Source organism: Diabrotica virgifera, chromosome 1 (assembly GCF_917563875.1).
Source record: "Diabrotica virgifera virgifera chromosome 1, PGI_DIABVI_V3a".
In the NCBI taxonomy this organism is placed as follows: Eukaryota; Metazoa; Arthropoda; class Insecta; order Coleoptera; family Chrysomelidae; genus Diabrotica; species Diabrotica virgifera.
In genome coordinates, this window is record NC_065443.1 from 277,311,654 (window position 1) to 277,338,729 (window position 27,076).

Genomic DNA, 27,076 nt, shown 5'->3' on the forward strand with positions numbered 1-27,076 from the left:
ACCATGTCAAATATCAGTGTTTAGGTTATGTCACGTCAAATTTCCTTAAATATTTTTATTGTATATTGTATTTATTAGAATATGGAAGTAAAAGTTAAGGAAGAGTTTGGAGAATATGAAAAAATATATTCAGAAACTCAATTATGCACATCTATAGACATTGAAGACATTAAAAATGAACCAGATGAACATTGCTCAGGTAAGGGAACCAGTAGAAACATCTAGGTACTACAAATTAAAAAAGAATGTGTGTGTACTTTGTACCCAGGTAAGAAGTTATACTTCTATTATATGATTATACGAAATTAATATACTTTTTATTTGTATTTTATTTAAATATTAAACTAATTTATACTTACTACTTCTCAAACATTTTTATTAAAACAGTGCCAAAAATTAAAATAATACAAGAATAAAACACACAGAAACACATTAAAAATGCCACAAATGATTTCTGAACATTAATTGTCGGAAATTTTTTTAACTAAATACGTATTTTCTGAAAATAAAATTATATAATAAATATACTTACGATCATAAAATGTATAAAAAAAATAGAAGTTTCCATTGGGATTCGAACCAGCTTTTATCAGCGTGGTTGGTATTGGGGTTCATTCGCCTTGAACGCTCCACCACGGAGACAATGCGTCATTATTTGCGAAGATCGACTAACTAAACGGATTAAACTTTTGACATTTTGAATTAAATCAAATTATTTTGATTTTGAATTGAAATGATTTAGAATTGAAAAAATACAACAAAACATAGAGTAAGAAAACAATATATTAGGTGAATATTGATAGAATTTTTGATGGTAATCAAATTATGTAAATAAAAGTATTACATACTAATCATAGATACTATGTATTTTGGTAGGTTCAAATAGGTAGGTACTAGTGATGTAACGAATATTTGTATTCGCATTCGCGAATATTCGCATGTTTTTGCATATTCGCATTCGCATCCGCATTCGCGAAATTTGTGCGAATGTTTTGCGAATATGAAAACCAGAAAAAAATTTTAAGATAATATTAGGTTAATAAAATCAAAATCTATTCACTTCTCATCTTTTTTTATTGAGAAAAGGTAACTTAACCTCAAACATGCAGCTACTCTCAAATGGAAATATGCAGGACACAACAGCAGACAAAGAGACGGAAGATGGAATGAAACGATAACTCACTGGAGACATTGGGACTACAAAAGAGGAAGGGGCAGACCACAGACGAGATGGTCGAATGACCTAAAGAGATACGCAGCGACCAGATCGACAGCATTAGCACTGAACCGAGAAGGGTGGAAAAGTAAGGGGGAGGCCTACATTCAACTTTGGACAAATGAAGGGCAATAGATAGAGAGAACTTAACCTTGTATAATCACATTATCAGCCTTCACTTTTTTTTATTATTTGGTATTATGTAATAAGCTTAAGATTCAGATTGATTTACACTAAATATCAATTAACTTTTCATTAAAAATTTAGGAAACATTACAAAAATAGAAACAAATTAAAAAAAACTGGACATTCGCATTCGCATCCGCATTCGCGAATGTCAGTAGCAGATATTCGCATTCGCATTCGTATTCGCGAATGTTAAAAAAATGACATTCGTTACATCACTAGTAGGTACCTACCTATGGAATTTTTTATTAGGATTCTGATACATTTAACAATTATTATGTACCTGTTGCTTTTAAAAACTATTTAAAAGTCACTACAGTTATAAAACTTTTTGATTCTGTCCTCACAACAATAAAACTAATATATTATACAACATTTGTTTACCTCCATATTGAACAATTATTTATTATTGACAGATCATTTCAACATCCAATCAGAGCCCATATAACGACTAATACAATACCATACTGTCGCATGCGTGCAGATCAACAATAAATTCACCCTCAATCTCAATCACGCCTAAAGAAGAATAACTTCAAAAAAACGTGAAAATAAGTTGTGAAGCTGAATAGAATACATAGTGTGACCAACTCCAATTCAGTCGAATTCGGGACAAGGCTGAAAAAAATACCTAAAATCCGGGACTTTTCGATGAAAATCGGGCTATTTGTTTAGAATAGAATTTAATATAATCATTTTATTGATTATTTAACATTTTTATGTTGACAAATATTTCTTGGTGGGATGGATTGTAATAATAATTACATTTTTGTTAGTTTTGGACGTGTCGACTTCCAATCCGGAAATCGTTCTCAAAAAAGGAAAAATTAGAAAATCAACTGATGTTGGATTTCCATGTAAATAGAACCTTAGGTTAATATAAAAATATATTTATCATTGTTATCATTATTTAATATCCTTGCTTTTGAATCGTCTTTTCAGAAGACGTTAATTAAAATACTGAAACGGGAAAAAGTCTAGAGTTTGTGTTGTCGTAGAACTATAATACCACCATATAAAATGCATGCGTTTTGGATGTGGTATTAGTATTACTCTCTAGGAATTGTCGACTTTTTTCGTCCCACCAATTCAATTTGATGTGAATTCTTAGAAGAATAACGTATTCAAAATTTCAAAATATAATTTTACCAAAACGTTGAAAATCCGGATGGCCCGGAAGCCTTATCCGGGACGCCGGGACACGACTTTGTAATTCGGACCATGTTCCGGATTTTTCGGGCTAGTTGGTCACACTAAGAATACAGTATTGCACGATTAGAGTAGTAAGATACACCCTTAACCACTTTAATACTACATCTTAACAGGTATAAGTTAAAATATAGGTTTCAGAAATAAGCATTATAAATGCTTACAATACTATTAAATGCTGTACATTTACAAGCCAAAGATCCAGAGAAACAGACAAAAATACTTAAGCTCCTTCGTCTTTGAGTACCGTGCTCAATTTTGGGTGTGAGTAGCTTCCATGACAATTGCTGATATCATTCTATATCGTGAGCAGCATGTATCAATTCATCTGCTGATAAGCCCGTCCATTGACGAAGGTTTCGGAGTTATGAATATTTCTTCCTACCAAATCCTCTTTTTCCCTCAATATTTTCTTTGAGTATTAACTGCAGTACCCAGTATCTGCTATCTCTCATTATATGACCCAGATATTCTTTTTATTATCTTCCATCAAGTCACCTTCGCCTTGACTTATTCTGTTTAAAACTTCTATGTTTGAAATGCTTTGAACCCATGATATTTTGAGCATTCTGCGATATGACCACATCTAGAAGGGTTCTAATTTGTTCAATATTATCCTTCAAAATCCAGGTTTTACATCCATAAAGTAATACACGATACACATAACATTCTAAGTATTCTTTTTCTCATGATCATCTTTCAGTGCGTCACAGTTTTACGCATTAAACGCATTAAAAAAAAGGCACGTCAGTGATTACATTTCGTCGGTGACATTTATAACATTTATTCTAGTTATTCCAGTTGTCATATTACAAATACAAATACAATATTACAAATATAATCTGTATAATTTATAAGACTATACAAATCAAAGAAAATACCATTGTATAAATGCAAGAAACACATTTGATTTGTTTTTATTCCAAATTGAAAATAAAATGTGACAACTGTCAGATTTAACTAAAATGTTATGTTAGAATAAATGTCATAACTGTGTATTATCACGGACTTACCTTTTTTCCTATCGTTTGTTACGCACTGAAAAATGATCATGAAAAGTACAATACTTAATTCTTAGTTATAAGTTCAGCTGAGAATTGCTCAGTATAGATGAAGTTTCGTAAATGCTCCTCTTGCAATTTCTATAATAGTTTTAATTTCTTTATCAATCTTTAGTGTTGCGTTTATCCAACATCCTAGGTATTTCAAATAGTTAACTTTTTATAATAAGAGATATTATATAGATAAGATAAGAAGAATAATAATTCTTCTGACTTAAGTATACGTTTTATTCACTTTGTAATGATTGTTTTTGCTTGTACTACATGTACGGCTAAACACCATAATCTCTTCTCAGAAGGGTTTGTACACAATAAAAAATGGCAACAAACCTGTGTGGGCGAAATATTTATTGCTAAGTACTAATAAACATTTATACTACTACTATTTAGGGTACACAATGTGTGTGTGTGTTTATGTTTTATTGGCACTGGTTTAAGCAACCGACTGGCCAGTCAATGTGTTCTGAATTCTCTCTTTTACAAAATATATGCTTAGTATCTAAATTTAAAACTATTACTACTACTAAGTTTTTTTCTACTCTGTTTTTTTTTATTATTATTTTTTTTAATATATTTTTTAACATTTTTTTTATTATATTTTTTATTTTTTTTTATTTAGTTTTTTTTTCTTTTGTTTTTATGTATTTTTTTGTATATTTTTTTTACTACGCTAAGACCTAAACCCGATTCAACCTCGCGGAGGTTTAGATCTTCTTAGTAACTTTTTATTTTATTTAATTATTTTTTTTTTTATTTTTTTTATTCTTTTTTTTTCAGAGCTTTATTTTAAACAATTAACATGGTTGTATAAAACTAGATTGTTTGATTGTAAAAGGTATATAAGATTAAAAGGAAATTGTACATTAACTTGAACTAGATTGGTAAAAAAGTTTGATATTTCAATAAAATGTAAAGGACATTCTAACAGCATATGTTGTAGATCAGCTAGCTCTCCACATAAACATTCATCATTATCTACAAGTCCAATTTCTCTTTTGTAGACTGGAGTCAGACAGTGATTACTTCTTATTCGACAAATAGTTTTGATAAAGCCTCTGTTGGAAACTTGATTAAACCATGTCTTGATGGGAAGTGTAGGCTGGATTTTTTTGTAATAATTTCCTTTGTCTAAATTATTGTATTGTTCCTGCCATTTCGTCCGTTTGATAGATCTCATAATAGAAATTATGTCTCCCATAGGAAGTTGATAGGTATGCAGAGCGGATTCCTTCGTTGTTGCTTTTTTAGCCAGATCATCTACTATTTCGTTGTTTTTTATACCAATGTGTGCTTTTATCCAACACAATATTATATTTTTGCCCGATTTCAAAGCTTCACTGTTCATTGCTATGATGTCACTAATGATATAATTTTCTGCAAAATTATGTACATTATATTTCAATTTCTTTACAATGCTTTGGCAGTCTGTAAATATAACATAATTGAGTTCTTTTTGATTAATACATATTTTGTATGCTTCTTTGATTGCAATCAGTTCAGCTGTGAAAATTGTCATTTTATCAGGTAATCTGTTGTTTATTTTTATACTTTTTTGTGGGTAATATATAGCATATCCAACTTTTCCTTCTATTTTTGAACCATCCGTATATAATTTCTGATAACTCCCCCAGTTTTTTTGTACACACTGAAGGTGGTCTATTTTAGTAAGGAAGTCTGTCGCACGAATATTACTTAAATGACAGTTAACTGGAGATAAATAATCTTCATAATTTAGCTTTCGAGACGAGCTTTGTTCTATTTGGTGTATGTCGCCAATGGAATTAGAAACGTTGAGGAAGCTTTCCACAACTAAAAGCAGTTTCTTTTTTCCCAGTAATAATGAGTTAGGTATGAGGTGGTTAAATGAACAATTTTATTTAATAGCAGTTTATCGTTAACCGCTGTTTTAACTATAAATTTCTCACTTAGGTATTCCCTGCGTAATGAAAGTGGAGGTTCATTAAGCTCACATTCCATGACCAATATAGGTGTGCTACGAAGATAACCAGTGCATAACCTAAGTGCCTTATCTTTGACCCTCTCGATTTTTTGGAGTACAGAGTTTGATGCTGAGCCATAAAAAATAGGTCCATAGTCTAAGATCGATCTTATAAAATTTCTGTATAGTAATATTGATATGTTTGGATCAGCTCCCCAGTTACTGACACTTACAGTCTTCATGATATTCATTGCATTTTCCATTCCTCGTAATATGTAATTTGTGTGTTCTTTCCAATTTAATTTAGAGTCTAAAAATACGCCAAGAAATTTTATTGAAGTTTTATAAGGAATACTATTATTATCAAATTGTAGATGGCTTTGAGGAACATATCGTTTTTGAAGTTATACTTCTTTAGGCGCGATTGAGAGTAACATTTCATAATTCTGCGCGCATGCGCACACAAACAGTATGGTATAAACGTTATACGGGATCTGACTGGGTGTTAAAATCATCTGTCAATAACTGTTCAATATGGAGATTTTGGATAAACAAATTAATGTTGTGTATATTAGTTTTTATTGTTGTGATGGCAGACAAAAATGCAAGTTTATAATATTGTAGTGACTTTTTAAATAGTTTTTAAAAGCGACAGGTACGTAATAATTGTAAATGTTTCGGTATCTTAATAAAAAATTTCATAGGTAGGACCTACCTAGTTGGAAAATTTAAAAAGAACCTACTAAAATAGTATGTAATGCTTTGATTTATATAATTTGATTACCATCAAAATTTCTATCAATATTCACCTCTAATATATTGTTTTCTTACTCTATGTTTTGTTGTATTCTAATATCTCTTTCATTTCTAAATAATTTCAATTCAAAATCAAAATAATTCGGTTAAATTCAGAACCGTCAAAAGTTTAATCCGTTTAGTTAATTGATCTTCGCACATGATGACACGTGGTCTCCGTGGGTATTTAAAAGTTTAAGGTGAATGAATTTCAATACTAACTGCGCTGATAAGCGTGTTCGAATCCCAATGGAAACTTTTTTTTTTACATTTCATGATTGTAAGTTTATTATATATTTTTTTTCTTCAGAAAATACGTATTTAGTTAAAAAATTTTCCTACGTTGTTCAGAAATCATTTGTGGAATATTTCAATGTGTTTGTTTGTGTGTGTTTTATTATTTTATTATTTTAATTTTTGGCACTGTTTTAATAAATAATTTTGAGAAGTAGTAAGTATTCAAATTAGTTTAATATTTAAATAAAATATAAATAAACTGTTTAAAGTATATTAATTTCGTTGAAATCATATAATAGAAGTATAACTTCTTACGTGCGTACAAAGTACACACACATTCTTTTTTTAGTAAAGGTAACAATGGTTGATTTACTCTCTGATATTGTTAAGTTATTATCGGTCGCCCATTTTTTTATAATATTCAATGTCGATTTAAGGTAGTCATTACATCTATCTATTGACTTATTTTCTGCATATATCGCAACATCATCAGCGTACTGTAGGATTTTTATGTGTTGAGGAAGTTTAGTTTCTAAGTCAGCAGTATACAGTATATATAATATAGGACTTAAGATGCTACCCTGTGGTAGTCACAAAGATTTGTATTGGGTACACAATAAACTTTATGCAAATTTAATTTATTTCTTTACCAAATAACGCTGTTATCTTTTCGCAAGGTATATGCAAATATCAACCCCTCTTTTCAAATAAAATGGCCTGGTAGATTTACAAAAATTAGTGTTTATTTAAAAATTAGTGTTTATTACTTGTGAATAAATATTTTTTTCTACAAGAGTTTCCTCGTATTTTATTATTTTGTGCAAATTCTTCAGGTAGATTACACGAGATAAACGGCATACTAAAGTAGCACCAAAAAAGGTATTACATGAACTCATCCAAACATAAAAGATTTTGGACATATTGTACATTCTGCTTCTTCTTCTACGGCACTACAGTCCAAATTGAGCCTTGGTCTCCTTTATTTTTTGCCTCCACCCTTGCTTATCTGTGGCTGGTCTTCTCCATACACGGACTCCTAAAAGGGCCTGTGCGTCACTGTTCACTGTGTCTTCCCAGCGCTTTCTTGGCTTTCCAACCGGTCTCTTTCGCTCCATTCTAGCATTTAGTGCTCTTTTTGGTAGCCTATCCTCTCCAATTCTTATCACATGTCCGGCCCATTGTAATCTTTGTATTCTAATGAAGTCTGACATGGGTGTTTCCTTATAGAGTTGATAAAGCTCGTTGTTGTATCGACTTCTGAAGATTCCGTTTTCCCTCACAGGTCCTAGTATTTTCCTCAGTACTTTTCTTTCGAATGTGTCGAGTTTGTTTTTGGATGTTTCTTTTAGGACCCAGGCTTCACTGCCGTAGCATGTTATTGGTCGAATTAAGGTTTTATAGATTCTCATCTTTGTAAGGCAATGATATATATTTCAATGATCTCTGAAATATATGGGAGAGGGCAAAATAAGCTCTGTTTGCCTGCGTTATTCTCTTCCGTATTTCTCCATCTTCTGATCTGTCGGCATATATTTCTACTCCCAGGTATGTAAACTTTCCAACCGTTTCAATGTCATCTTCATGTATAATGTTTTGTGGGGCTATATTTCTTCTCGTCTGAGTCATTAATTTTGTTTTTTCTGTGTTAATTTCCAGACCTAGCATTTTTGTTTGTGTTTTTAACTCTGCGTATGTTTCCTGTGCTCCTGTCGATGTTCTACTCATAATATTAATATCATCGGCATAAGCGGCCAATTGAACTGTTCGGTTGGTCAGTAGGTTTCCTCGTCCAGTTTGCATTTGCCTAACTGCATATTCCAGTGCCAGGTTAGACAATATTGGGGCCAGCCCATCTCCCTGCTTTAGCCCCTGCGAAATTTTGAAAAAGTCTGTCCGGTGGTTTTGTATTCATACACATGCCTGAGTTTCATCCATTGTGGCCTTAATGAGTCTTATTAGCTTGTGTGGTATTGCCAATTCAGCCAATATATAGTATAGTTTGTTCCTTTTGACTGAGTCGTATGCCTGTTTGAAGTCTACAAACACGTTGTGAACATCAATATTGTGTTCTCATGATTTGCACAAGATCTGTTTGACTGATTGTACATTAGTGCACTGAATACATAACCTAATATTTATGTTCGTATTTTGGCATTGGATCCGAGCTTGACATGTAACATAGTTGCTATATCCTCAATTTTTTCATACTATCACATTACATAAAGTTGCATTTAAAAAATAGTTTTGAAACACCAATAAAGTAAAAAATTTTATGTTGTTTTTTAATACAAAAAGTTCAAAAGAGGCATTTTAATTATAAAAAATTAGATAAATCAAACGGATGAATGATTATAATAAATTAAAAAATAAGTTTTGAAACACCAATATAGTCGAGGAAATGAAGCTAGAAAAATGGCAAAACCTCGCAATTTTTTCGTCCAGCATCGATTTGTACAAAAATTTGGGATTAGGCTCATTTCATCCTCTAGTTCATTTTCTATATTGAGCCGTTGTACGCTTTTGGTTTTTTAAGGGTGAAAACGACCCCTAAAAAAACTACTTGTAAAAATTATAAAACAACATTTTAAACTTTAATATTGTCAACATTTGGTTCTTATTAGTTACATAGTAATTGTTTTATGCTTTAAGATATACTATCATAATATTTGAACCCTTAAAACCACCCTTTTTGGGGCTTTATATAAAAAATTACTTATCCTAAAAGAATAATTTCGGCTTGCATCGATTTACATTAAAATTTGGGATTAGGATCATCTCACCCTGTACTTCATATTCTATAACATGCTCAAGGGCGTCGATTATTTTTAGGGGTGTAAACTACCCCTTATTGTCAAAAATTGTAACATCGTAAACTTTAATATGGGCAAAATTTGGTTTTGGTTGGCTAAAAATAATGATTGCTTTATGCTTTAGGATATAATATCATAATATTTCAACCCTTAAAAACCACCCTTAAGAACATTATAATTTTTATAAGTAGATAATTTAATAGATCTATACAGAAAAAAAAGTAGAATTAATGAATTACAAAAACATTTATTTACACAAAAATAGGAATTTACAAATATGTAGAAGTACAAATACACATTGTTTTTAAGTCATCTTCCAGTATACGAACCAGTTCTGTGGTATTATACATGCATTGAAAATGTTCCACAAGCGGACTATTCGAATATTTCGAAAAAAAACGCGTTTTATAAATATAGCTCTTTCATTTTTGGTGACAAAAAGTTTTTTCAAAAATGGTTTTGTAGGATTTTTGAAGAACTATAAGAATGTGTAAATTAAATTCCGTTAGATCCCTTACTTTTTAATTGGGGTGGGTTTAAAGGGCTCGAATAAGGGGGGTGTTTGCTCGTAAATAGAGGTTTTAAATAGCTATATCTCGCTAACTATTCACTGTAATGAAAATCTATGCACAACATAATTTTAGTTATTAAAAAAGCTATAATTTAGTAATCTATCATTTTTTTCGTATCTCCAGTATTTTCGGAGATATTTGGAAGTAAAACGTGAAAAATACGAAAGTGCAAAAAATTAATTTTTCTTTAAACTCCAATTTTTCTAAAATTTGGCCTTTTAAATAGGTGAAACTTCTTGGGTGTATTGACAATACAAATATACAAGGAATTACAGAAAGGTGAAGACCAATTTTTAATTAGGAGGGTATTTAGGGGGTTATTTTCACTGATTTTTTCGTAGAGAAAAGCAGGTACCGATTGTTTTTTGATCATAAATCGCTCTATTTGTATGTTAGAAATTTTTTATTTTTATTCTTTGTAAGGTTTAATTGTATACTTGAAAATAGATAATTTAAGTTTTCCTCGAAAAATACAAAGTTTTCCCGTTATTTGGCTTTGAATATTTCAAATTATGCATTTGACGAGAAAAGCTAACTTTTAACATGCCGTATCTCGGTTTGTATTCGTCTTAAAGATATTATAGGAAAAGAATTTAGTTTGGGCTACTAAAAGATACAATTTTGTTATCTGCAGTTTTTTTGATTAAATGCATATTTTTTGAGGTATTCTCAAAAAACCCTCAAAGAAGTCGATTTTTTCGACGAAAAACCGTTACTTTCAAGCGCGAATAACTCGAAAAATATTAGTTTTACGAAGAAAATGTAAAAAATATTTTTTTCTTAGAAATAATTTTTACATCGATTTACATGGTTAAAATGTAATAAAAAATTCCCACCCCCGAGATGGAGTGGCAACCACCCCCAAGGTTTTAGCGTACAGCGGCATGATATAGAAAATTATCCTTGGACTATTCCCTACCTTCTGTGAAAATTTCAAGTAAATCCATGCTGGACGAAAAAATTGCGAGCCAAAATGCTTCATTTCCTCGACTAATAGTTTTAATACAAAAAGCTCAAAAGAGACATTTTAAATCAAATTAATTAACATTGTTATAAAAAAGAAGATCAACTACACTGATAAATAAAAAAGATAAATGAAGATAAACTGTATACTTAAATGTTTTTAAATCAAAGATAACTTAAATTGTTGATGATTATAATAATTATATTATTCTTGTAATTCTTGTAGGTACATTTAACCATTGATTGAAATTATACAAAAAATAAACAAAAAAGTAAGACAACATTGTGACGCACAAACATAATATTCAGATGCCACATAAGTGTAGATTAGGTTCAGTGCACTTTTGTACAACATATCTAAGATTTTGTTTAAATATTTCCTTTCTGAGACTAAAATATTGACAAATTTTTCCGTAACCTTCAGTATTGGATTTTATCTGTAAGCATTGATTATTCGGAATATGAAAATATGGAATATTACGGAATATGATATTTGTGAATATAAGAATTGGATAACTTCTTTGTAAACATTGTTTATAATTTCCTAGATGTTTAATTTTCATGATTTATTAAAACTTTGGTTCCCAAGTGCCAAATTGTATTAGACATTAATTTGTTTATCATTACATTTATTTTTTCTAAGCTTGTTATAGACCAAGAGGCAGCGCTGAAAAATCTATTTGAATTTACTAAAGTTAGATCTTTCACAGTTGATTACTGTGAGTATGTAGAGAAACATACTGCGGTCGGTCAAGCGAAAGTAGAACAGGGGTTACTGAGAGGGTATCAAAGTTGCTTTCCTACAAAGGTAATTATTTCCATTTACTAAGGCTGAAAATCAGTACACACATTCTAAATTAAATATAAATAAAAGTTATTATAGTCGGTCAGCTGTATAACGGGACAGAGCCGGTCGGTCGACCCTAATAGTCGATTGAGGAAATGAAGCATTTTGGTTCGCAATTTTTTCGTCCAGCATGGATGTACTTAAAATTTTCACAGAAGGTAGGGAATAGTCCAAGGATCATTTTCTATATCATGCCGCTATCATACGCTAAAACCCTCTGGGGTGGTGGCCACCCCCATCTCGGGGGTGGGAATTTTTTATTACATTTTAACCATGTAATTCGATGGAAAAATTGATTCTAAGAAAAAAATGTTTTTTACATTTTCTTCGTAAAACTAATATTTTTCGAGTTATTCGCGCTTGATAATAACAGTTTTTCGACGAAAAAATCGACTTTCTTAGAAGGTTTTTTGCGAATACCTCGAAAAATATGCATTTAATAAAAAAACTGTACATATCGAAATTGTATCTTTTAGTAACACACACCAAATTCTTTTCCTATAATATCTATAAGACCAATACAAACCGAGAGACGGCATGTTAAAGGTTAGCTTTTTTCGTCAAATGCACAATTTGAAATATTCAAAGCCAAATAATGGGAAAAATTTGTATTTTTCGAGGAAAACTTAAATAATCTTTTTTCAAGTATACAATTAGACCTTTCAAAAAAAAATAATAAAAAGTTTCTAACATGAAAATTAAGCAACTTACAAAAAAAATGTCGGTACCTGCTTTTCTCTACGAAAAAATCAGTGAAAACAACCCCCTAACTACCTTCCTAATTCAAAATTGGTCTTCACCTTTCTGTAGTTGCTTTTATATTTATATTATCAATACACTCGAGGAGTTTGACCTATTTAAAATGCCTAATTTTTGAAAAATTGGAGTTTAAAGAAAAATTGATTTTTTGCAATTTGGTATTTTTCACCTTTTGTTTCAAAATATCTCCGAAAATACTGAAGATATGAAAAAAATTATAAACTACTAAATTGTAGGTTTTTTAATGACTAAAATTGCCCTGTGCATAGATTTTCATTACAGTGAATAGTTAGCCAGATATAGCTGTTTAAAACCTCTGTTTACCAGCAAACACCCCCTTATCGCCCTTTAAACCCGCCCAAATTAAAAACTAAGGCATCTTACGGAATTTAATTTACACAGTCTTATAGCTCTTTAAAAATCCTACAAAATTATTTTTGAGGGGTCTCATTACTAAGTGGGTATCAAAGTTGCTTTCCTACGAAGGTAATTAAATCCATTTACTAAGGCTGAAAATCAGTACACAGTGAGATATAATATTTTTCCAAAATTAGGCATTTTAAATAGGTCAAACTCCTTGAGTGTGTTGATAATATAAATATAAAAGGAACTACAGAAAGGTGAAGACCAATTTTGAATTAGGAAGGTAGGTAGGGGGTTGTTTTCACTGATTTTTTCGTAGAGAAAAGCAGGTACCGACATTTTTTTGATTATAAGTCGTTTAATTTTCATGCTAGAAACTTTTAAAGAAACATGCTATTATTATTTTTTTAAAGGTCTAATTATATACTTGAAAAAAGATTATTTAAGTTTTCCTCGAAAAATGCAAATTTTTCCCATTATTTGGCTTTGAATATTTCAAATTCTGCATTTGACGAAAAAAGCTAACCTTTAACATGCCGTATCTCGGTTTGTATTGGTCTTAAAGATATTATTGGAAAATAATTTGGGTTGTGTTACTAAAAGATACAATTTTCATATCTACAGTTTTTTCGATTAAATGCATATTTTCGAGGTATTCTCAAAAAACTCTCTAAAAAAGTCGATTTTTTCGTCGAAAAACTGTTATTTTCAAGCGTGAACTCGAAAAATATTAGTTTTACGAAGAAAATGTAAAAAATATTTTTTTCTTAGAATCAATTTTTCCATCGAATTACATGGTTAAAATGTAATAAAAAATTCCCACCCCCCGAGATGGGGTGGCAACCACCCCCAAGGTTTTAGCGTATGATAGCGTCATAATATAGAAAATGATCCTTGGACTATTCCCTACCTTCTGTGAAAATTTTAAGTATATCCATGCTGGACGAAAAAATTGCGAACCAAAATGCTTCATTTCCTCAATCGACTATTAGGGCCGACCGACCGGCTCTGTCCCGTTATACAGCTGACCGACTATAATAACTTTTATTTATATTTAATTTAGAATGTGTGTACTGATTTTCAGCCTTAGTAAATGGAAATAATTACCTTCGTAGGAAAGCAACTTTGATACCCTCTCAGTAACCCCTGTTCTACGTTTCGATTGACCGACCGCAGTATGTTTCTCTACACACTCACAGTAATCAACTGTGAAAAATCTAGCTTTAGTAAATTCAAATAGATTTTTCAGCGCTGCCTCTCCGTCTATTACAGTCGAAAAAATGAAAGAATACCCATGAACGATCACATCAATCACTTTTTTGTATTTGCTGTCATTTTCTATAAATAACAAACGTTTGTTATAGAAAAAGACAACAAATACAAAATAAGTGATTGATGTGATCGTTTATGGGTACTCTGTCATTTTTCCGACTGTATCTTTTAAACCACTTATTTTTTTTTCTATAGATAGTAAAAAACAGTTTGTTTTTTTAGGTTTTACTGATCAACAAACAAGACAAGAAGAAGAAATATCATCAAAAGTCGCTAATTGTTCCAAGGATTTAAAAAGCAACCTGCAATTACACAATGACGAAAAATCTTACAAGTGTGAATTTTGTACTAAGGAGTTCACTAAAAAATCTGATTTAAATATTCATAGAAGAATACACAAAAATACACATAAATGTGAAATTTGCTTCAAGCAGTTTCCTACAAGAGAAAGTTTGAAACGCCATTTGCTAACACACACTGGCGAAAAGCCTTTCAAATGTGAGATTTGTTCTAAACGGTTTACACGTGGGAGTCATTTGAAAAGACATTTGAGAATCCACACAGGAGAAAAACCTTATAAGTGCGACATTTGCAATCATTCGTTTTCCTTCAAGAATAATTTGAAAGACCATTTAAAAGGCCACAGTGGAGAAAAATCTTTCGAATGTGAGGTTTGTAATAAACAGTTTGTTCAGAAGAGTAATTTGAAGGACCATATGATAATGCATACTGGAGAAAGATCTTATAAATGTGAAATATGCTTAAAGGATTTTTCTCGAAGTGGAGTTTTGAAACGACATTTGAAAACGCATACGAAAGAAAAACCTTTTGAATGTGACATTTGTTCTAAACATTTTTACACCACGAGCCATTTGAAACGCCATTCCGTAGTACATGATCAGAAAAATCAGAAAACGGTACATGAAAAGTTACATGAACAGAAAAATCAGAAAAAGGTACATGATCAGAAAAATCAGAAAAAGGTTTATAATTGTGAGATTTGTTTTACACAGTTTTTTAGAGAAGGACTTTTGAGAAGACATTTAGAGAATCACACTGAAGGGAAATCTTTTAAATGTGAGGTTTGTGCTGAACAATTTTACAAAGGCACAGAGTTAAAGGATCATATGAGAACACACACTGGTGAAAAAAGGTTGGACTGAGGGTTATTACAAGTAATTTTCTCAGAATAGATATTTGAAAGAGCATTTGAGGACACAGAATAGAGAAAAACCTTTCAAAATTAACATTTCGCACCTTTAGGGAAACACTGCTTCTTCTTCTTCGTGCGACTAGGATTACTCCTGTTTGTCTGCCTCTTATTCTGTTTCAGTTGTTGACTGTACATTGTCTTTCCACCTTTTTGGCGGACTTCCAACGGGTCTTCTGCTATATGGCTTGTTGTTTTTACAGATGTCTGCTAATCTATCTGGTCCCATTCGCTTTACATGTTCGTTCCAGTTTCTTTTTTCTTGTTTTTATCCACCTGTTAATATTTTGAATTTGACATTGTTCGTGTATACTTCTGTTGCTTTGTCTGCCTCTTAATAATATGCCCGCTATTGATCTTAATACTGTCATTTCGATATTGTAGATTTGTTGTTTCGTCTTTCTTGTATCGGTCCTTGTCTCCGCCGCATATGTTAGGATTGGTCTTACTGTTGTCCAGTGCCGGATTAACCATTAGGCAAAGTAGGCTGTTGCCTATGGGCCTCGGTTCCAAAGGGGGCCTCGCGGGGACCAAAACGAAGTTGAAAGATTAAAATATCGCGCAATACCATAAAAGTTATGGTGGACGTATAAAGACTACATTACAATTCATACTTTTGTTCACATAGAAAGTACATGCTGTGGGAATACATCGCTAATGAATGCCCTTTGGTAGAAGGACCAGTACTACAGATGGAAACAAGAATCGAAAGAGAGCAAAAAAACAAGAAAAATCAGGAGAAAGAAAAGATACTTAATAAATATCCAAAACAGAAGCAAAACTTATTTAAACTCAGTTTCACACGGAAATCCATAGTGAAGCAGCAACCAATGAAAATGCACGTGATGGAATAGAAATAACTGAGGGAAACATAGCTTCCGTAACTGAAGAAGATGAAAAAATATGTAACGACAGTTTTATTCCAGTTCAAGAAGTTAAAGAACCAGAAACCGAAACTAAGTTAAAAATTAAAGTTAAGGATAAATTGGGTCCTAAATTCGGAATACGGCATAGGATTACGGAATACAGTAACTAAAGAAGTAAGGACATTTTGGATTGGGAAAGGTCTTCAGAATGTAAAAACCTTGATAAAAGTGTTTCAGCATCAAAAAGAAATTTTGAAGGCATTATAAGATTTTTATACAATCTATGGTTTTTCGAAAACAAATCAGTGGAATAAAAATTAAAAGAGATTGGCTGACGTATTTTCCCTCAAATAGAATATCGTATTTTGGGTTTGTTCAGTCTGTGTAAAACTTTTTTTCATCCTCTACCCACCGTTGGGAAGTTCAGATCCTTAAATGAAACTCCACTAAGCGATCTCATTCGCCACGATCTAGTCCTTATAAGAACAAGTAGCACATGCCATAAGACCTTTGCCTAAAGGTTAAAACGCTTTCAAATATACTCTTGCTGAAGACACTAATCAGCAAGGCGAAACAGTTCATGAGGCTAAGTATTTAGCCTAGTTTATAAGAGTTTTGGGTAACAATTTTAGAACGCATCAACACTGTCAGTAAATCATTGCAGAGAGAAGAGATTGAACTTCAAACTGCAGTTCAACTTCTAAATTCACTTTTGGAGTTCTTAAAATTCCAAAAAGATAATTTTGCTTATTACGAGCAGAGGGCCTGCGACCTACAATATTCTGAATATTCTCTACTATACTCTAATTACTGAGCTGAGTCGTCGATTGACAGTGTACGGGTCAATGAACTCAGTATTTGGTCTTTTGTGTTTTTCCAAAATTGAATGATACTCAAATAAATGGGTGTGCTTCAAAAATACATGAAAACTATCCTGATGATATTGAATCTTAACTTGAAAATGAACTAGAACAGTTCAAATATTTTATAGCCCAGCTTCAAACTTGCAGGGAAAACAATTTATTCCTGCTTCACAGTCATTTTGGGTTATTTCGCAACAGGCGAACGGACATTTTCAAAAATAAAAATTAAAAACGGAGAAACCTGGGTTTCTTAAGGGGCCTCATAGCTTGGGTTGTGCAAGGGCATCAGGATTCTTAATCCGGCACTGCTGTTATCGTTTCTACCTTTCTTTTGCTTTTATTTTGCTTTCTGTGGTTTCATATGGTTTCTCGGAGGCAACCACTTACTTCTGCTGCTTGCCTTGTGGTCTATCTTCTTATACCCCTGTCACTAGTGATCTCTACTCATAGGTAATTGAATTTCATTACTTGTTCTACAATTTTGCCGTCTATTTCTAATTTGCACCTATGCGGCCCTTTACTGATCACTATACATTTAGTTTTTTTCCACTGATATTTTCATATTACGTTTGTTTGCTGTGATATTGAAGGTGTGGAGCTACCGTTATCAGCAATTATGTAGTTCAAGTGCAAATTTGTTAATTGTTGAGAAAACGCATTTAAACTTTTGAAAGTTAGTTAAGGGGCTATCCTAGTGTAAAAGTACGAAATTCATATACTTTTTTTTGGGAATTTTTAAAATAAAAAGTACTGTACCAATTGTTTTGAAAATTTTCATCAGCATTTATTATAAAAAGAAGTACATGCAAGACAATTTTTATAAAAAAAATATAGAAAATTAAACGATTTATGCGCCAACTACTGGCACCGTGAAAATAAAACAGGGCTCCACTGCTGCAGTGATTGGGACTAATAGAGATCCTGAAACATAAAATTTTAAAGTGATTATTGAAAAATAAGTTATTTCCTATACCATCAACTAGGATTTTGGAAAAATATTAAAATTTGGAAAAATGACGAAGTGTTGAAATTTTTGAAGTTATACTTCTTTACCGGCGATAGAGGGTGATTTTTTTTATATGTTAAAACCTATCAGCCCGGCGCATGCGCATTATAACTTTGTTCTGATTGGATGTTCAAATGACATGTCAAAAATTATCCGATATGGCAGCTGTGGTTTGGAGGTAAAGGTAAAGGTAAACAAATGTATAATATATTAGTTTTATTGTTGTGAGGACAGAAACAAAAAAGTTTATAATATTGTAGTGACTTTTAAATAGTTTTTAAAAGCAACAGGTACGTAATAATTGTTAATGTATCATGGGTATAAACCTACCTATTTGATCTGCCAAAATACATAGTATGTAATACTCTTAGGGCCGGTTGTTCGAACGCTAATCAAAACTGATCATTATCAAATATTTAATTTCAATTATATTTGATTAAGCGTACTTCTGAGAGATGTTGAATTTTGAGGTTATGATGACTGATTTATTTTATTATTTTGGTTTTAATTTAAAATAAAACATAATTAAACTCTTTCTGATGTTAATTTCTTGTTTTTACTTACAAATCAATAATAATAATAAGCAATTTTTAATAATTTAAGAGCTGCGGCTATATTTTAATTACTGTTTTACCTACAATCAATAACTGATTAGTGTTTTACATGTATTTTTCATGTCGCGATTTGATTCCCATCAAGAAAATTGATTACAATAAATGAAGGATTATAATCAACTTCTTGATTAGCGTTCGAACAACCGGCCCTTATTTATATAATTTGATTACCATCAAAATTTCTATCAATATTCACCTAATATATTGTTTTTTTTTACTCTGTTTTGTTGTATTTTTTCAATTCTAAATCATTTCAATTCAAAATTAAAATAATTTGATCAATTTTCAAAATATCAAAATATCACAAGTTTAATCCGTTTAGTTAGTCGATCTTCGTAAAAAATGACACATAGTGTCTGTGGCTAAGCGGAGAAGGCGAATAAATTCCAATACCAACCACTCTTATCAGCGTTGGTTCGAGTCCCAATAGAAACTTTCTTTTTTGTTTTTTTTTAATACATTTTATGATTGTAAGTATATTTATTATATAATTGTATTTTCAGAAAATACGTATTTAGTTAAAAAAATTTTCGACAATTAATGTTCAGACATCATTTGTGGCTTGTTTAATGTGTTTGTGTGTGTTTTATTCTTTTATTATTTTAATTTTTGGCACTGTTCTAATAAAAATGTTTGAGAAGTAGTAAGTATAAATTAGTTTAATATTTAAACAAAATATAAATAAAAAGTATATTAATTTCGTTTAAATCATATAATAGAAGTATAACTTCTTACGTGCGTACAAAGTACACACACATTCTTTTTTTTTTTAATTAGCTAAAACATTTTCAGTTTCAAAAACCGTCAAATTGACATTTTTTATCCGATCAAGAAACCCCTAGTTGATGGTATAGAAAATATCTTATATTTCAATAATAACTTTGAAATTTTATGTTTCAGGATCTCTATTAGTCCCAATCACTGCAGCAGTGGAGCTGTTTTTATTTTCACGGCGCCAGTAGATGGCGTATAATTCGTTTACTTTTCAATATTTTTTTATAAAGATTGTTTTACATGTACTTCTTTTTATAATAAATGCTCACGCAAATTTTCAAAACAATTGGTACCTACAGTAGGTACTTTTTATTTAAGAAATTCCCAAAAAAGTATATGGATTTCGTACTTTTACACTAGGATAGCCCCTTAAGGCCAAAAGTGAGATGCAAATTACAAGAGAAAGTAGAAAATTATTGTCCACGGTTTTAGTTATTACCATATACTATAACATGTAAAGCATTTTTAAGGATTTTTTTTTAAATGTCCCCTCATAAAGCCACCTGAAAGGGGAGAAAATTAGCAAATATGTCATTGTTTCTTAAAAATTAGGAAATACAGTAGAGCGTCGATTATCCGAACTAATTGGGGGACATGGGTGTTCGGAAAACCGATTTGTTCGGATAATCGAACTATATTGAGATTGTCATACATATTTATCCACAAGTGAATAAAAACCGTATTTATATAACTGTATATTTGTTTATACCTTGATAATGACAAATAGCAATTAAACAAAAAAGTGCAGTCTTTTCAACAACATATTTTTGGATACACAATTGAAGAAAATTGAAGATATTTTAAGCGTTAACTACTAACGCTTTCTCAGTACTCGAGTGCGGGGTGCGTGAGTTGGGAGTTCGGATAACCGGTCGTTCGGTTGATCGACGTTCGGATAATCGACGCTCTACTGTATGTCATTATTTCTCAAAAAATGAGCAAATATCTCATTGTTTCTCCAAAAATTTCATAATTTTATCATGACATACTAATGTTGTATCACGCACAACTGACAATCGGACTTTGTTGTACATACCAAGAAAGCAGGTAAAAACGGAAATTCAACAACGACATACACACCATCTAGCGAAATAGGGAAGAGTTACAATTCTGACTTTGTTTCCCCAGACAAATACGAGTATTAGGAATATCGTAGTGTTGATAACTCAATTTGTGAAAAATTTGCACTTGCGTTAGTGTTTCCCCAAAGTTGCGATTTGTTTTGCACTGTTTTTTGTGAAATAAGAAATATCTGTATTGCCAACAGTATAACAACAGCTTGTTACGCCAACGTTTTTGACATCCTCTCTGACGTCATCTTCAGGGCTTCCGGGGTCTCAGTCTCCTAAGCCTCTGACACTACATTGTTCACTGAACACTGCGGTACTGATAAGCCCACGATATTTATTTCTATGGTAATGGATACGTACCTTAACAAAGCATGTTGTTCTGAAGCTATTTTCTTGTGGCATTTTTGCAACTAGTTTTGATGAGAAATAAGCCACAATTTTACTAAAAAAAATTATTTTATTAACGTGTTGACAACCAAATCGGGTGTCGTTGTCAAAATACAAAAAATATTAATGAACAAAAATGTTGTTGCTTAGTAAAAAAATTCTTCTAATAATTTATTTAATCTGACCAGGGGCGTCATTTGACAGGGTCAGGGGACATTTGCCTGAACCTGAAAATGAGTGAAATTTACAAAATACATCAATTTTATTACTATAGTATTGTATAATGTATTGTATGTATAATGCTTGCTCCCCCAATCAAAATTTCAAATGACGCCCCTGAATCTGACTCATTTATATCGGCACTTCAGACATATGTTATACATTTTAAAGTAGAAGACTTTAAAATTATATTGCCAATATTTATGAGTTGCGTTCCTGGGACGACTTTATTGAAAGGTAGTTCATTCGATTACATGAAATCAACCCCAACTCAAGAATATCTGCCACAAAAAAATCATAACATGTGATCTGTCTTTAAAAAGACAACCACATGCAATGGTGACTAAAATATGTACTAACTCGATATGTTATTGACTTACTAATCCTGGTATTTCCTTTCTATTGACTTTCTCTTTTAGTATGGGTAACCACATCCTTCTGCATTCTATCGAGTAATTTGCTACCGTAAAATGGGGTGACTTTGACCGTTTTTGTACTTTAATCCTATAAAAATCATATTTTAAATTTTGCTACATTTTTGTATATATAAATATGTTATGGGTTTAGGCGTCTACTTTCAGCAGCTTAGATTATAATTACAAGAAAATAATCATGACTTAAAAAAAATAAAAAATGCCTTTGGTCAAGTTCACCCCATCTGGGGGGAAGTTGACCGTATATGCTTTTTGCCTGGTAAACTTATTTTTCTTTTAGGTGGGGTTAATTTGACCGTTTTTAAACCATTTTTTCTTAATTCGTTATATCGGTGGATTTAACAACCCTTGGAATATTAATTATTTTTTTTAATTTAAAAATGAATTCTTAGATATTTATAAATTTGAATCGTTAAAAATAATTTTAAAAATTATACAGGGTGGCTGAAGTATATCACAATAGATATTTTTCTATGTTTTCGGTCAAATTCACCCCAGAGGTCAAAGTAACCCTATTTTACGGTACACAATTGGTTTCATTGAGCATAATTAAAGCCGCTTCTTTGATTTTTCTCTTCTTACTATCTGTTTCTTTCAGGACTATACTTGAATCTCTCCACTGAACTCTATGTTCATTATCCCATGCGTGTTGACATATTTGAGATCTATCAAATTCTCTATTTTTAATATAAGATGAGGTTTTTTCCTGGTTTTCCCTCTTGATTTACTATGGAATCTCTAACGCGAGAATTTTACTGTCACCATTGCATGTGGTTGTCTTTTTAAAGACAGATCATTATGATTTTTTTTTGTGACGGATATTCTTGAGTTAGGGTTGATTTCATGTAATCGAATGAACTATCTTTCAATAAAGTCGTCCCAGGAACGCAACTCATAAATATTGGCAATATCATTTTAAAGTCTTCTACTTTAAAATGTATAATAGTGCAGTCACTGAAGGTGGATATGAGCTATTACCTCCGATTTCGTTGAATCTCCATCGATTTGCATGAAAATTGGTGTGTGGTTAGAGGATATCTCAAGGAACAAAGGTGACATGGTGCTAACTTGCGCTTTTACCCTGGGGGTGGATGCCACCCTCTCTGGGGGTGAAAATTATTTTATTAAAAGTAACCCCATAATTCGATAGAGGGACAAATTCTAAGCAAAATTTGTTATATAAAGTTATTAATTGAAATAAATACTTTTTGAGTTATGAAAGATCAAAAATTTTAATTTTTCGTGAGAAAAATGCATGTTTTTAACTGATTTTTCATAAATAACTCAAAAACTAAAAGTTTTTACAAAAAAGTTATTCCCAAAATTGAAGCTAATAAAAAATGAAATAAACTCCTTACTTAATGAAATAAACTCCTTACTTGAAAAACCCTTTTAGTGTTAACTTTAAGTGAGTTATAGGTAATTGAATGTATATATTTTTCGGCCAGTACCCAAATCTAAGTATTCAATCTTATAACGTGAAAACGATGCATTTTAGAACATAAACTTATTAAACATTTCTCAAATTGTTTAGAAATATCTATCAAATGAGCCCCGAAGAAGTTGATAGCATTAAAATATATGCTTAATTTTTTTTTCAAAATTCATCTTTTAAAATTTTTTCCAAAAAATGTTTTTGTTTTCTCTTAAATTACTCCGTTAATTTTAACGCTATCAGGTTCACGTAAAAACCATTTAAAAGCTAATTCCAAGGGCTATTAAACCACGTTGAACTTAATCTTTTAAACCCCCTACTTTTACCGTACAGAAATAGTAAAACAGGTAAAATATTTGATAGAGAAAAACTAAAATTTGGTTATATATCATTTTTTAGGTATGTCGAGTATTTTTGGAGTTATTATCAAAAGAAAATGAAAACCACGATAATTTTAAAAATTCTGATTTTTTTTAATTATATCTTTTTTCAAAAATAGGCATTCTAAACGGATCAAAATTGTTGAAATCATTACTTACGCTAATATAAAGAAACTCTTGTAAAAATTACAATAAATTTTAATTTTTAAGGAAATGGCGTATGTTTTATTTTTTACTTTTTCCTAAAAAAATCGAAAGGGTTATCTTATTTTCATCATAACTTGCTTAATTTTGATGCTATTAACTTCTTCTGGAGTTCATTTGATAGGTACTCCGAAGTACTTTGACAAGTGTTTAGTAGATATATTTTATAAAATGCATTGTTTTCCCGTTATTTAAGCTTGAATATTTAGATTTGAGTACTCGTCGAAAAAAATATACATTCAATTACCCATAACTCACTTTGAATTAACAGTTTAGTTCTTCAAGTAAGCAGTGTATTCAGTTTTTTATTATCTTCAATTTTGGTAATAAGAACTTTTTTGTAAAAGCTGATAGTTTTTGACTCATACGTGAAAAACAGCTTTAAAACATGCATTTTTTTACTAAAAAATAAAATCTTTGATCGTTAATAACTCAAAAAGTATCAATTTAAATTAATAACTTTATATAACAAATTTTGCTTATAATTTGTCCCTCTATCGATTTATGTTATTATTTTTAATAAAATAATTTTCACCCCCGAGAAGGGGTGGCATCCACCCCCAGGGTAAAAGCGCAAGTTGGCATCATGGCACCTTTGTTCCTTGAGGTATTTTCTAACTACTCACCAATTTTCATGAAAATTGATGGAGTGTGTGTGTTCACAAAGAGGGGATGGAATTAGATAAACTTTTTGCCACAGATATTTGAAAGTTGAAGATTGAAGATGTCATATTAAATTTTTATTTTAGAATCTTTAAGAAATTGTATGATAATATCATTAATAGTTTTGGTATTGAAGCTTAGTAGATGTGAAATATTCAGCGGTAAACTTACATTCCACTCCTGAAGTCTAGCAATTAGTGCTTTCGTATGGTTTTTATTAAGTTCACAATTAAAGATTATATGATTTAAATCTGCAGTAGAGTAGTTATCACATGAACAGAGAGAGTTGATACGCATTCCTATTTTAGCTAAATTTGGAGGAAAATTGCCATGGTTTAATCTTAAGCGACTTAGGGATGTGGAATAAAACCGAGTAACGTGATAATCAAATATATGTGGGATATTTTGCGGAAGTTGTGGGTATATGTAAGTGTATGGATTCCTCGAAGTTTGTACAAACTTAAGCCAAATAGTTTCCCATTTCTTTCTTAATTTTTTATGCAATTCTGGAATGTAATCGCTGGAGATTGTTAAATCTACTATTTCATTTAAAGTTGCCGAATTCTTTGCCATTTCATCCACTAGCTCATTTTCTTTGATTCCAGCATGTCCTTTTACCCAGATAAAGACCAAGTCACTACTATTATTTTTAAATCGAGCGATTGTCTTTCTAATATGGCATAACAACTCATTGTTGTGTTTTTTGGTTATTGGTTGTGATATTGCTCAAGAGCAGATAAAGAATCTGATAGTATAACCGTGTCTCCAACGTTCTGTTCAACCGCGTAAGTTAGGGCTCTTTCAATAGCATAAAGTTCGGCAGTGAAGATAGATGTACATTTAGGCAGTCTAAAAGAATTACCACTTTTTATATTAGAAACATAATAAGCGCTACCTACACTATTACATGTTTTTGAACCATCTGTATAGATGTATTTATAATTAGAAAATTCAGATAAGATTAATTTTATTATTTTATTGTTTTGGCATGGTAAGTTTCTATATGTAGGTTTTGGTTCAACGAAATCGGAGGTGAAAACCTTCAGTTACTGCACTATAATATGTCTGAATTGCCGATATAAATGAGTCAGATTAAATAAATTATTAGAATTTTTTTACTAAGCAACAACAAATTCATTAATATTTTTTGTATTTTGACGACACCCGATTTGGGCGTAGAGACGTTAATAAAATCATTTTTTTAGTAAAATTGTGGTTTATTTTCCATCAAAACTAGTTAATCAACAAAGCATGTTAGAATTTTTTGGAGGGAAAGTAGGAAGGAGATTGTTTACAAAGCAGTGATTGAAAAAAGTATACGGAGCAGACTATTGATCAGAGGAATGAAGACACAGAATAAGATTCCTTGACAACATTGACCAAGATGGGAATACATGTGCTTTATTAGAAAAAGTTATAAAATTCTAAAGTCAGAATTGTGATGATAATTTAATGATTAAAATAGTACAATCTTTATTGTTTTCATTGGCTAAAAGTGTTTTGATGGAAGTTTGAATGAACATTGATTCTGGACATAATATAAGAATAAGTACCTATGTGATTAGATATTAGTTTTTTTATTAGATATATAAGAAATTATTTTAATTTGATATTTGTTAAATACATGAACAATAAATATTTTATTTTTATTATGATCTTTGTCGGTTACTAGTACCTTTAGCAGGCTGTTTGGCAAAATCTTAAAAAAATTATTGAGAAAGAATAAGAACCTCATGAAATTGAACAGCAAGCAGGATTTATACTAAATTTACAAGCAAGATGAAGTAAAAATAAACAAACCAAGACACATTAAATGCTACTAGGAGCACTCCTGAATCATTATTTACAATTTTGGAAGTTACAATCTATGTACATTGTAAATTATGATTTGGGAGTGCTCCTAGTAGCATTTAACGTGTCTTGGTTTGTTTATTTTTACTGCATCTTGATGTAAATTTAGTATAGAGCTGGAAGATCTTGAGTATCCCATGTATTTACCTTAACACAACTTAATGAAACGAAAGTTGCAAGAAGCCGGGAAATACATGTTTTATTTGTGGATTTCACAAAAGCGTATGATACGATACCTGTGAGAAAGCTGTGTCAGTCTCTTGAATGATCTTTGTTAAATAGCACGATCATTGCAGCAGTCACACAATTATGCAATAAATCAAATTAAACAACACCTTATAAGAATTTCCTGTAACAAAAGGATTATGACAAAGATGCTGCCTCTCTCCAATGAAGTATTAATACACTGGAGAAGATCTTGTTCGAGGATGAGGATCCAACTTGACGACGATACAAGATTGTATACTCTACATTTTGCGGACGACCAAGTCATAGTGGCAGCAGACAAGGAGATTTAGAATTCATGACGAGACGGTTATTTCAAACATATGAAGAGTGGGGCCTTTCTGTAAATAGAAACAAACCGCAATATTTATGCATCGGGAATTAAGTAGAACTAATGGTCAACGAACCTGAAATAATCAAGCACTGTGAGGAGTATATATATTTGGGAACAACAATCAATAAGAGTGAGCACACTGAAAAAAAGATAGAACAAATGATCGTGAAAGGAAAAAGGGTGATTGGTTGCCTAAACCCAATGCATGCTATGGTCAAAAGAACTATTAAATCAAAGAAAACATCTCATCTTTAAATGGCAACTTACTAAACTGGAACAACACCTACTTTGGACACAAAAAGACGATATTGG

At 31.2% G+C, this 27,076-nt stretch overlaps 1 protein-coding gene across 1 annotated transcript; it reads left to right on the forward strand.

Moving 5' to 3' along the window:
- LOC114327613 (zinc finger protein 239-like) lies at positions 1 to 26,003 on the forward strand. The gene is made up of 2 exons (XM_028276284.2): positions 1 to 199; positions 14,452 to 26,003. Exons 1-2 carry the CDS (start codon positions 82 to 84, stop codon positions 15,390 to 15,392), a joined length of 1,059 nt encoding a protein of 352 aa, XP_028132085.1. The 5' UTR covers positions 1 to 81; the 3' UTR covers positions 15,393 to 26,003.
- The last annotated feature ends 1,073 nt before the right edge of the window (positions 26,004 to 27,076 follow it).

What these genes read in the sequence shown, in the direction of transcription:
- LOC114327613 (XM_028276284.2), top strand. Translation starts at nt 82, where the DNA reads ATGGAAGTAAAAGTTAAGGAAGAGTTTGGAGAATATGAAAAAATATAT. An exon ending in ACCAGATGAACATTGCTCAG is followed by an intron (nt 200 to 14,451) that starts GTAAGGGAACCA and finishes TTGTTTTTTTAG; the next exon opens with GTTTTACTGATCAACAAACA.